The 12,965-nt window shown below is 39.1% G+C and overlaps 1 protein-coding gene across 5 annotated transcripts in view; it reads right to left on the bottom strand.

Moving 5' to 3' along the window:
* The window catches only part of SPIDR (scaffold protein involved in DNA repair), a 180,425-nt gene that overhangs the window by 159,994 nt on the left and 7,466 nt on the right, over positions 1-12,965 (bottom strand). For all 5 annotated transcript variants that reach the window (XR_014159397.1, XM_081873661.1, XM_081873660.1 and 2 more), the window contains one exon: positions 11,981-12,141. Coding sequence is in view for 4 of the 5 variants with exons in the window: in XM_081873661.1 (XP_081729787.1) it covers positions 11,981-12,141 (161 nt within the window). In the remaining variant the exon portion in view is untranslated. The remainder of the gene's footprint in view (positions 1-11,980; positions 12,142-12,965) is intronic.

Here is a 12,965-nt window from a genome sequence, read left to right on the forward strand (position 1 = left end):
CTTTAGAGCAGGGTGGGAATGACAGATTAAAAAGAGTAGGGAAGAAGCGTCAGATAAGGAAGCATTGCACATTCAGTTCTTCTCCCCTGTTCTGCCTTGCTGCTGTCTTTCTCTCCCACATCAGTGTTAGAAGCCAAGCATAGGTTTGGGAATAATGTGCTTGTCTCGCAGTATGCGGGTACATATATCTAGAATTACATAGTCTGAATTCGGTGCAAAGAATCTATGTGTCACTTGTTAAACAGCCCACTTCCCATGAGCCCCTAATCTAGGTAAGTTTCATAAGGTTATAGTTATTTTTTTTTAGTGTGAATGACTGTGGTGTGAAAAAATGAAGTGGTGAAGGATAAACAGGGGATATGTGAGAATGAATGTTTGAAAAATAAAATGAATTGATAAATGGATGATGAAGGTGAAATGTGGAGGGCACCTGCAGATGGATGTGTGTGAATGGAACATGAATTATAAGGATGTGACTTTTGTCCCACCTAGGTTTGGCTTTGTCCACACCTATTACTACCATTTCAACCCCCTCAACCCTACCCCTGAGGATTACCTATAAGGAAATGAAGCTCCTGGACTGAAAAAGGTTTCACATCTCTATGCCATTTCAGTTTCTGTAGAAGATCAAATGCTCCTAGCATCAAAACTGAGGCACCATAACAAAACTATGACTTAGACATAAGAGGCTAAAGTGACTTTCAAAAACATTATGCCATTGCTGTGTTTGGGCAGAGAAAGATTCTGAACTTGACAGGAGCAAAACAGTACTTTAAGCCCTTAGTCAGAAGAGATGAATGATAACTTAGCTGCTGGGGGGGGGGGGGAGAATTTAAAAGGTAGGAGACTGAGTGACTAAGTGAGTAAATTAATGAACTAGAAGAGGGCCGTTCAATGCAAGAACGCAAGCTATTGGACTCAATTCAGATGTGGGGGGAAGGACTAGCCTATACTTAAAGCAAAAAAGTTAAATTTATTTAAATCCCAATGAGAAATAATAATAAATAATAATAATAAATTTTATTTATATCCCGCCCTCCCCAGCCGAAGCCGGGCTCAGGGCGGCTAACAACAATCAACAATCAAACAATCAGATATTCACACATTCTAAAAATATTACATTATAAAAATCAATTAAAATCAAATTAATGGCAACTAATTAAGCAAGATTCTAAGCAGGTTGCCAGAGGAGGGAGTCAGACTGCGCCCTGACCAAAGGCCTGGTGGAACAACTCTGTCTTGCAGGCCCTGCGGAAGGATGTCAGGTCCCGCAGGGCCCTAGTCTCTTGTGACAGAGCGTTCCACCAGATTGGAGCCGCAGCCGAGAAGGCCCTGGCTCTAGTTGAGGCCAGCCTAACCTCTCTGAGGCCTGGGACCTTGAGGATGTTAGTATTTGCAGACCGTAGGTTTCTCTGTGGGGCATACCAGGAGAGGCGGTCCCGTAGGTACGAGGGTCCTAGGCCGTATAGGGCTTTAAAGGTTAAAACCAGCACCTTAAACCTGATCCTGTACTCCACCGGGAGCCAGTGCAGCTGGTATAGTACCGGTTAGTTAAACACACACCTTTTGCCAGCTTATGATAAATGTAAAATGGTACCTTGTGAGTATATAATTCTGTTAGGGATGGAAGCCCAAAAAGAGAACTGATTTATGCAGCAGAGTACAGAACTGAAAGAAAAGAACATCTGAAAGAATTACAGTGAAGTAAATAGAGATGGGGCTTGCTTGTGCTGGCTTTCATAAAAAGATAATCTAAGATTCCAGCTTGAGCTGGTTTATGTGCCTAGTCTGTAAACCCAATGCACAAGATACTTCTTAAGCACAAGTCCGCACAAGCTCTACTCAGAAACCTCCCATTATTCACATAAACTATTTGCTCGGAATGTCCTGATAAGAGAGGAATTGTAAATATGAATGGCAGGTTATTGATGGAGAAGATGTTTGCTTTATGACCCACCTATATCTTTGTAGAGATAATACAAGACTGTAGCCTAAATGGGTCTTCATAAGAAAACATTGGTAACTTCTCACTTGATTTGCCCTAAGCTCAAACAACAGGGTAAGTTCATATCAATAACAGTTGGTAACTAAGGGGTGTCCTACAAAGTCCTACTTAGACACACTACAGTTGATAAGACTTGGCCCATTAATTTCAGTGGGTCTGCTCCAAGTAGGACTTGACTATAGCTCTTGACTGTTTAAAAACGATGACAATATCCTTTAGGGATACCACATGTTGTAGTCAATCAAGTCATACTCAAAGTAGACCCACTGAAAAATCAATGGAGTTAAGTTAGTTATGACTAACTTAAGTATTGATTTAAATGGGTCTACTCAAAGTATGACTTGGTTGAATACCACCCCATTTGTTAAAACACTTAAAATAACAAAACACTTTGAAATCTGTCCACTTGCTTTTTGATTCAACTCAGATTTTCAGCACTTAAGTAGGAGATACAGAGCCACAATCTTGCAGCACATCACAGCATACATGTGAATGGTTATCCTGCTTCCCACTCCTCCACCCCCACCAAAAATAACTACATGGTGCCTTTATCACCTCAATTATCCATATGAATCCCTTTTAGGATTCATCTAGAATCCTAGAAACTAGATTATGTGCTCAACAATGCAACGTGAAAGGGTACATGAAAAGGTGGAATAGGACCGTGTCTTGCAATGGGAGTTATATGGGGGGAGGGGCAGTGTTAGCGTCTAAAGCCAAAATCGGCTATAGTCAAAGCATCCCCCTGAAGCTATCTGCACATGACTAATCTTACCCTCTGCAGCCAGCGTGAGATCTTGGGGGACCATGTGAGATCTCACAAGATCTTACAAAGGCCTCCAGAGCCCATAAGAGAGTTTCCCAGAGCCAAATAAGCAAAGCAGTGAGATTACTCTTTCCATGGCGGGAAAACCTGGTGCTCTCTGCCTTGCATGCATTTAATTTGTGCTATATCAGCTGGCCGGCCACCAAACACATAAAGCTGCGATCACACAGATTAAATGTGTGCAAGTTACAATCCTACTGTGGTCTCATGAAATAGGGGATACGCTATGCCGCACATGTCACTCTGGAGGGTAGTGGCTTGTACACAGACACTACTGTTGTGATTGGCTTTCTAGATATCCTAACTGGGAAAGGTTTGTAGTTGCTGTTATGGCTGAAAGGGTTTCAAACATTCTTCACATTGGAGAGATTTATTATGATAAACTGTGAGCTCCCCCAATGCAAGGGACACAGATACCATCGATGGAATGCAAACAATTGTTTGTCTCCTTCCTCCTGCTCCAGCTTGTTCCACCCACAGTAACCAGTAATATCAGAAGTTTTTACCACCCTGCCCACTTTTTATCATACGCTGTTTGGCTATTCCCCCTCTAAGCAATGGCCAGCAGCAGCATGAAAGAAAACTCAAATATGTAGCCAGCCTCTCCCTTGTGAAATAAAACAGGCGTAAAATTATACAGATATGCATCTAAGAAAAGAACTCCGTCTATCTAAAAAATGGAAGGAAAACAGATGCACAGGCCTCAAGTGACCATGTTTCTGGAATCCCAATCTTCCTAAAATGCCAAGAGCAAGCAAACACTGTAGAAGTCTTCCACTAGATTAAGAAGATCCTAATGAAAGCAAGAAACAGAACAGGCCTCTTATGCACAGCACACTTTCCTCCCTCAAGGAAGTCATGGGGTCAAATATAAGCAACGTCTTCAGCCCAAAGGTGAGCTTGTGAGGGATATATAGCACTAATATGCAGCTTTTCAGCATTATACCTACCACATGGAATCCATGAGGAAGCATTTTTTTAAGCAGTCTATATATGGTAGCCATGCAATTTAAATCAGCCGTGCTCCATTAAATCCACACAGGACATTAGGGCAAAGCATTTGAAATAAAACCTGGTTTGGTGGTTTTAAAAAGGGCAATTTTTGAAATACTTTCAAAATAAATCAGAATTTACTACTGCTAAATGAAGTTCAATTAAAACGCATTAAAAACGAGCACTTTCATTCATCCAAAAATAAGACTTGAAAACTGAGAAGCAGTGGGAATTACAGGTATGGTTTGATTATTTTAAACACTTTTTAAATATTTGCAAGACCTGTTGTTTGGTGGTTGATAACAGTGCTACAGTTGTTGCAATTTGTTTCTACTGCAAATAAGACCACCATCAGAAAGATAAACTGAGCTGAAGAATTGGCATCCCAATCCTAAATGTGTAACGCACAGCACTATGCAAGTACATTTTCCATAGAGATTCATACTGAGCTTCCTAACTGGATATAGGGAACATGGCATTTGGTATGTCATCATCATCAATGGGTACCGGAAGAAAACACTTGCAACAGAAACAGACATATAACCTCTCATCAGGCATTAAGTCATCAGTCTGGCACAGATTCCGTTTCAGGTAACAGTGATAACTCATTATAATCTAAACTCATAGTCTTCAAAAATAACTCATCATATTACACAACAAAGGGAACAGTCATAGCCAAACTATCAGAAAGTATCAAAGAAAACAAACCTCAATGTGTGTGAATTACACATATATCTCATTTTTTATATTATTTTATTTTTAAAGTTATCTAAGTGGGCAATTCAGCTAACAGCATGCAAGCAGCTCCACTAAACACTGCCACTGACTTCAGTTGAACACAGATTGTACAGTACTGCAGGATCAGCGCTGAAAGTGCTACTTAGGCTTATGCAAGTAACCCAGTTATTGTACTTAATATCTCACAATCTACTTTTGAAGCTCCCCTCTTTCAAAAGCAGCTTACCAAAAGGGATGGGGCTGAGCCTGCTGCTCAAAAAACAAAACAAAAAAGCTTCACCCCAAGTCAGCCATGAAGCTCAGTGGGTGAACTTGAGCCAGTCTCTCTTTCAGATAGCCTACCTCACAGAGTTGTTGTGAAGATGAAATGGAGAGGAGGAGAAGAACCATGTACACCACCTTGAGCTCCTTAGAGGAAAGGTGAGATATAAATATAATAATAAATAAGTCCAAATCCCAGAACTCACAGATGTTTCAGAGTTCTTTGGTTCCTGGCCAATGTATTTTCAAATATATTACCCGTTCTCAGCTCTCAGACTCAGAATTATGGGACGCGGGTGGCACTGTGGTCTAAACCACTGAGACTATTAAACTTGCCGATCAGAATGTTGGCAGTTCAAATTCGCACAACAGGGTGAGCTCTGGTTGCTCTGTCCCAGCTTTTGCCAACCTAGCAGTTCGAAAGCATACCAGTGCAAGTAGATAAATAGGCACTGCTGCGGCGGAAAGGTAAACAACATTTCCATGAGCTCTGACACTCATCACAGTTCTCCATGCCCCAGTAGCAGTTTGTCATGCTGGCCAGAAAGCTGTCTGTGAACAAACGCTGGCTCCCTCGGCCTGAAAAATGAGATGAGTGCCGCACCCCATAGTCGCCTTTGACCAGACTTAACTGTCCAGGCATCCTTTACCTATCCTGAAGACTTTCAAAAGACCATGAAAGCTTTCCCTGCTATTTGAACATTAACTATGAAAAGGGACAGTCTTTAACTTAGTTAACTTGATGCTACTATTATATTTTAATGTACCCAAGTGTTTGGGATAGATATAGATAGATAGATAGATAGATAGATAGATAGATAGATAGATAGATAGGCATACACACACAGTAGAAAAATAAACAGTTTACCACCTATCCCTAAGCCTGTGAACAGCTTTAAGGGGTTACATAATACTATTACTGTTATTTTTATTTTTCGGTTCCCACCCCCCTCAAAATCCACAAAGTTTTTTTTAAAAATGGAAGTTTTTCTTCATGAACATCCATAACAGAGCAACCAACATCCAAGTTATTAATAGGCTTCAAACTACTTGCAGATATCAGCAACTTTGTAACACAACAAAGATGCCTGTAGGACAAGGATAGTGTCTGACGCACACGAATTGAGATGACTCAGGCCATGAGCCACACTGTATGCAACAACAGAAGTCACCAACCATTTAACATTGGATGAAATTCCTTCCTGTCACTGGGTGATCTTGGACCAGTCACTACCTCACAGGGTTGTTGTGGAGATTAAATGAGGAGGGAGAAACCATGTACACCATCTTGAGGTCCTTGGAGGAAAAGGTGAAATATTAGTGCAATAAAAAAAAATAAAAAAATAGCAGCTACCAATTAAAATCTGTATCTATCTACAGTGAGCTGGTTTAGCCATAACACCATGAGGCCGCTCTGGCAACCCACTAACTGCCACTCTGCCATACAACCTGCAAAGTAAATCCTATACCTGCTTCCCTGCCCCTCTTATTCTCTCCCTTTCCTGACCCTCAGATAATATCATCTTAGGGAAGACCAGAAATCAACCAAACATCCTTCAAAGTTTAAGGCATGGTGATTCCACATGGTACAGGTGTGCCGGTGCAGCAACTTTCACTACATTTTCATATTTTCTACAATTTGCACTAATGCAGTGCAATTAAAAGTATGACAACTATGAGAGCAGCCCCTTCCCACAGATTGCTCGTAATGTGCTTTAAGCAGCAACCCACACACCTACTTACCCATAATTCTCTATGTGCTGTGTTAGTAAAAACTGTGATGATACTACTACACGGGCATAAGAGATGGGTATAAGAGATGACTACGGTTAGTAATTTTAAGCCAGTCATAATAATTAATTATAGCAATGATCTGTCATTATTACACACAATGCAATAAAGAGTCCTGTATCTTGAAAGCTGTGCAAAAATCGCCCCATAATAATAATAATAAAAAAGAAAATTATGGTGGTCAAGGTTGTTTCCCCTCTGCCACACCTTTAAAAATCTTTTACCAGGAACGTTAAGAAACTATGAAAAGGGCTTTTAAAAATGTACACATTTTTCTAAATTTGTTCTTACACGTTTGACAAAAACTGAGTACCTGTACTGTGATGGCTGAATCACACCTAGGCATTTCAGCATGTGCCTTACATTACTATTTCAAGATTCTTTATTTTGCACAATGGGTACCACAGTATTTTCAACAAATAAGCTGGCAAACAAATAAAGATGTTGGTTACTGGATTACCCTGTCAATTTTTTTTATTGCATTTAAGAAAATGAAACAAAATGTTCCTCTGATCACTAACCTTCTAATGCCAAATTAACCCTGTTGCAATTTTGAGGGTAACAAGAACAAATTCTGCACATTCTCTCACCCTTCTCAAATCTAAAAAAGATTACTTACAAAAAAAGTTTTGATAAAGTACTTGCCGACTGAAAGTAGATATATAAGATTTCAGCTCTGCATAGAGGCATTACTTGCATATTTTATGTAAAATCTAATATGAGTTTCAAATGTTGGTGTATGACACAGTTAAACTTTCACCAGCAAAATAAAAAAAATACTTTGTTTTCTGAGTAAAACCCATCACCAAAACTACTTTTTCCATACTCATCTTAAATAATAATTCTTTCTAGTAGTCAATCCTGTCTTTCTCCTTAAACTAAAAAATATTCCTAGGACTATGACGTACCTCATGTACTAAACAGTGAAATAAAGTATGAAAAGTATGTAGGGAGTCTGTAATTATGATGGCAATGATCTCTCATGCAACGTGAGTCAACTCCCAAAGCCATGTTTGATGACCCAGACAGGCCATTGCCCTGGAAATTCCCACAAAAGGACACACCACTAAGATGATATCTGGGAAGCAGACTGTATTTTGGATTACACTACTATGATTTGGATACAAGAGTAGGAAACACATAAAAATTGCACTTGAGAACTGGGGCATCCACCTTGGAAAGAGAACTTTGAAACATCAGTGACATCATACCTGGCATAAAGAGACAACCTCTTCTCATCCCCCCCTCCAAAAATCTGAAATGTAAACGATGGCACAACACAACATCATGACTGTTGGCAAAGATCTCTTTCCCTTTCCAGACCATGTGAGGAAATCATTCCACCTATTTAGTGCTAGGTTGCCATATCTCAACAGACACATGGTTGATAGTTTCTTTTAGGTTCATAAAGGCCTGCCACTCCCTTCTCCTTAGGAAAAGAAATCTATGCACCTCAAAGTGGACAGTTTGTGGATCAGTTAATGTGCAATATCATATTATTGTCTGGCATTAAGTTACTAAGCCTCAGGCTTACATACTCCCTTCTCCCCCTCTTGAATTCCATCTGGTTTGTTAACTTTCTGGTTTGCAGAACAACATAGTTTGCACTTGCCGTCCAAAACAGGATTGAAAACCAGCTTCAAATCATGATGAACCATCCTTGTTTGGACAGCAAATACAAACCAATTTGCCAATTCAGATTCAACAGCACAGAATCAGTCTGCAATAGATCAGGAAGCTACTCCTTAAGGAGAGAATGAAAAGGGAGGTAGGGGTATAGAAACACAAGGCTTGCTCCCATAGTACCAAAACATGGCTGGCTATTATATATGAACTTACTGTACTTTGCCGACAATGGGACTGAATCCTTGGGCTCACCATGCATTACAGAGTACAGTGTTAACCTTGGTTTAAGAACAGCTTAGTTTATGAACAACTTGTATTAAGAATGCGGCAAACCCGGAAGTAGGTGTTTTGGTTTGTGAACTTTGCCTTGGAGTAAGAATATATCTCGCTTCCTGTTGAGTGTGTTCCATTTGTAAATTGAGTCCCCCGCTGCTATGGGAAAGCACGCCTTGGTTTAACAACGCTTTTGTTTAAGAACGGACTTCCAGAACGGATTAAGTTGGTAAACCAACGTACCACTGTAATTGCATGCAATTAAAAAATGAAAAAAGATAACACACACAAACTAAGCACACATGCAGGGACTACTGTCAGTTATCATGTAACAAGACATTAAGTCAAGAAAACTAAGCAAAGCAAGGTTTCCTGGTAGAAACTATACAGTGGTATCTTGGTTCTCAAACTTAATCCATTCCAGAAGTCTGTTCCAAAACCAAAGCGTTCCAAAACCAAGGTGCGCTTTCCCATAGAAAGTAATGCAAAACTGATTAATCCATTCCAGACTTTTAAAAACAACCCTAAAACAGCAATTTAACATGAACTTTACTATCTAACGGGACCACTGATCCATAACATGAAAGCAATAATCAATGTATTGTACTATAAAATAAATGAGACACTACAGTGGTACCTTGGTTTGCATATGTCTTGGTTTGCATACATTCTGCATTACAAACACATCAAATCTGGAAGTGCATGTTCCGGTTTTCAACCTTTTTTTTTTTATTACAGTGGTACCTCGGGTTAAGTACTTAATTCGTTCTGGAGGACCATTCTTGACCTGAAACTGTTCTTAAACTGAAGCACCGCTTTAGCTAATGGGGCCTCCTGCTGCTGCCACACAATTTCTGTTCTCATCCTGAAGCAAAGCTCTTAACCTGAAGCACTATTTCTGGGTCAGCAGAGTCTGTAACCTGAAGCACATGTAACCTGAAGCGTATGTAACCCGAGGTACCACTGTACAATGCATTTTTTTTGGATTACAAACACATTTTTTGGGGAGGCCCCATTGACCAAAGCACGCCTTGGGTTACAACCTGTTTTGGTTTACAAACGGACCTCCGGAACGGATTATGGTTGTAAACCAAGGTATCACTGTAATGTACAGTAGATGACAGTATTTTTCTTACCTGCACTAATGATAGTCATTGTTTGGATGGGGGACTATTATCCATTTCTGCAGTCACACAATCAATCAATCAATCAATCAATCATAAAATGAAGAACAAGCCACTGTCACAAAAATGAAAAAGCCACACAAATAAAAACAAAAAATAGCAAAAACAAAAACACCAAATATAAGCTGCAACTATCACCTTGGAACACTGCAATTGGAAATGGAAGGCTTTGATTACATTTGGGGGGGACGCAAATTAGCAGTGCAACAGTGAAAACGAGAGGAAAAAATGCCTTGATTACAATGGGGGACGCAAATTAGCAGCACGAGTGAAAATGGAAGGAAGAAAGCTTTGATTACAATGGGGGGTGTGCAAATTAGCAGCGCAACAGTGAAAACGGAAGCTCAGGAGCATGTTCATCTTCCGAAGTAAAGTTCGCAAACTCTGGGTTTGCAGTGTTCGAGTTCCAAGTTGTTTGGGAACTAAGCTGTTTGAAAACCAAGGTACCACTATATATTTATTGTCCAATTTCTATACAACTCCCCAACACATTCACTCTCCATCAAATATCAGGAAAAAACCCCTCAAAGCTGGTTCTCTTTCAAATGGTATTGTTCTATTCTACAAAATGTTGGTTAGTTGGCAGGACTGAATAAAATTGCCCAGTCCCTGCATTTAACAGGCCAAACTTGTCAATAAGGTAACTAAGCAAAGAAACCTGAACCACTGATATCAGAGAAACAACATTTCTATTACAAAAATAAATGAATATGATCAGTTCTCATCCTACCAGGGAATAGTTTTAATATATGGCAAAAAGGTTGTAACAGAAAATATGGTCTCTCAAAGCTCTTAGCACCTCCACTAAGAATAACTCAACAAGCCAGCAAAGTGATTCAACAAAACTTGCATAATATGATTAGTAGCTTCTAAGGGGGGAAAGTATAAAATTATGGAAGGATATGCACAACCCATGAATGCATACAGGACAGACCATTAATGAGGAACTTCCAAGGAGACAGGTGAATCTCATTTCATAAGAAATGCTGAGAATTCAGAATTGTGATTGTAAGAATACTAGTACCAAGAAGGGGACAGACCAAACAGTTTTCTTCAACTCTTATATTTTGCAGAACAATTAGGTGGAATATAGGATGGATATATACAATATAAGTAAATACCTCACTAAATTATATTGAAACTATGCTTGCTTACAGTATTAACTTTTGAGGTGCACTGTAAATACTTTTCTTGTTCTTGAAACCTTGATTCCCCCACCTGCTTATTAATTCTAAAATGTTCTCACAGCTTAATAAAAAACTGAAAAAGGTCAGACCCTATGAATCCAATGTCCTGTTTTATTATATCTCAGTGGATCATGAGGCAAACACCCTAAACACTCTCAGATCTCTAGGTCAGTTAAACCTGCTTCTGCTGCTTAAATATAAAAACAGGGCACATGGTGCATCAAACAACATGTAAGTACTCTTCTCTAACTAATTCCCAAATAAAAGCAAGCAAGAAACAAAAAGATGGTTCTTGTCTCCCCCTACTGGAAGTTCAGTAATACTTTGGAATAGAACCAAAAGCTGTTAGATGCCAGAATGTCAGCAAAATGGCTTCAGACTATCTATACCCTGAATTCTTAAGCATCTATAGGTCTGTTCACCTGGAGTGCATCTACGCATTACAGTCAACGATACAACCAACATTTAAAAGAAAAATTCTACTGGGTTCTGTGAAGGTGAAACAAAACTTTTTCAAATGTGCAGAGCAAAAATGGAACCACAAAACACTGAGGTTGGGTTTAAAAAGCAGAAACAAATTATTCTAATAAGTACTTAGTCCACAATTTTAACCACACATACCTGCGAGTAACCTCACTGAATTCAATAGGACTTCTAAATAAATAAGTTTAGGATTACACTATAGATAACAAACCCTCACACCCTCCAAAGGTACAGTACAGTACAGTACAGTAAACAAATAAGCAGTGGCTCCGCTGAAATGAAGCAAATCTTTTCCACAGGCATCAGGTATGTGTACCAAAAGTTTTTAAAAAAGAAAATTTTGCTGTCATTGATTTCAATGGGTCTGCTCTGAGTAAGACAGAAGTTGGAAATTGCACCGAACTTTTTGCACCAAACTCACCAAGTATTCCAAAGTAAACCCTTTTCAAGAAAGGTTTAGGTAAAGTGTGTTACTGTTTACCTGAAACACTTCTTATCAAGATTACTTTGGCAATCTCCAGACCATTTTGGCAACTGACGTTTGAGGAAACAAAATTTTAAAGTAGACCAGTGCTCTGATTCCTGAAATATTTGCAATCAAGAAAAGTCTTACCTTTGACGGTTCATGTTCCTTTTCTTCATCAGACATAATATTGCTGTCTGTACAAGAATCAGTGTCTGATATGTCCAAAGAAGTACCATCAGATTCACTGCGCTGGTCAACATTATCTTCACAATCGCTATCATTGTCCCAATCAATGGTGTGTGATTCACCTTAAGGGGAAATAAAAAACAGAAATATAAGAACAGACTTTTAAAAATGCTAACATCCTCACAAATATCTTTCACATATGCCTAACTCTACATGCAATACATACACTTACGAATTTAACTGTTTATTGTAAAAACTGGTGGCAGACAAGACTAGCCCTTATATCCCAGAAAAGTAGGTCATTCCAGAGTGGGAACATAATCCATACAGAGCTAGGGAAGCAATCTTTCTTACTAGCTTCGCTCTTAACAGAGTGACGTGGAATTTTTTTTTGCAACCTCTTATTTCCACACCAGCAAAGCCTCACCTAGTAAATGTCTGTATCGGAAATAAGACTAGGGAAAGCTGGGGTGGGAAGAGAGCATTGAGGTTGCAATCACGTGTAGAACACTTACTTATCTGAAGAACTATATAAAAATATGCCTATTAGTTATAAGTCTTCCCCAGTACTAAGCCAAAGTAACTGGATTAATCTTTCAGATGTCTAAAAAAGTAATTGATACATCTTAAGTGATAATACATAATGGAAGACTTTTTATATTTCTGCAGAATGTATTTTTAGTCAAGCCTGCTCAAACAGTTGCTTTAAATGACCATCTTCAATGGAAAAGCACATTCAAAAAACCCTTGAGCAAATCAGCAGCACTTCTGAAAAGCTCCAATTCAACAACATAAAATGAAGGGTTTCTTAAACAGTAGTATAAGAAAGAATAGACATGTCCTCAGAGATTAAAATGAACAGTGGAAAGTAACAATGTCATTCTGTAATGCATTAGAGAATAACATGCAAGTGATAAGACCATAGAACACAGATCTAGTATGTTTT

The sequence above is a fragment of the Podarcis erhardii genome (genome assembly GCF_964252035.2).
Source record: "Podarcis erhardii genome assembly, chromosome: 8".
Taxonomy (NCBI): Eukaryota; Metazoa; Chordata; class Lepidosauria; order Squamata; family Lacertidae; genus Podarcis; species Podarcis erhardii.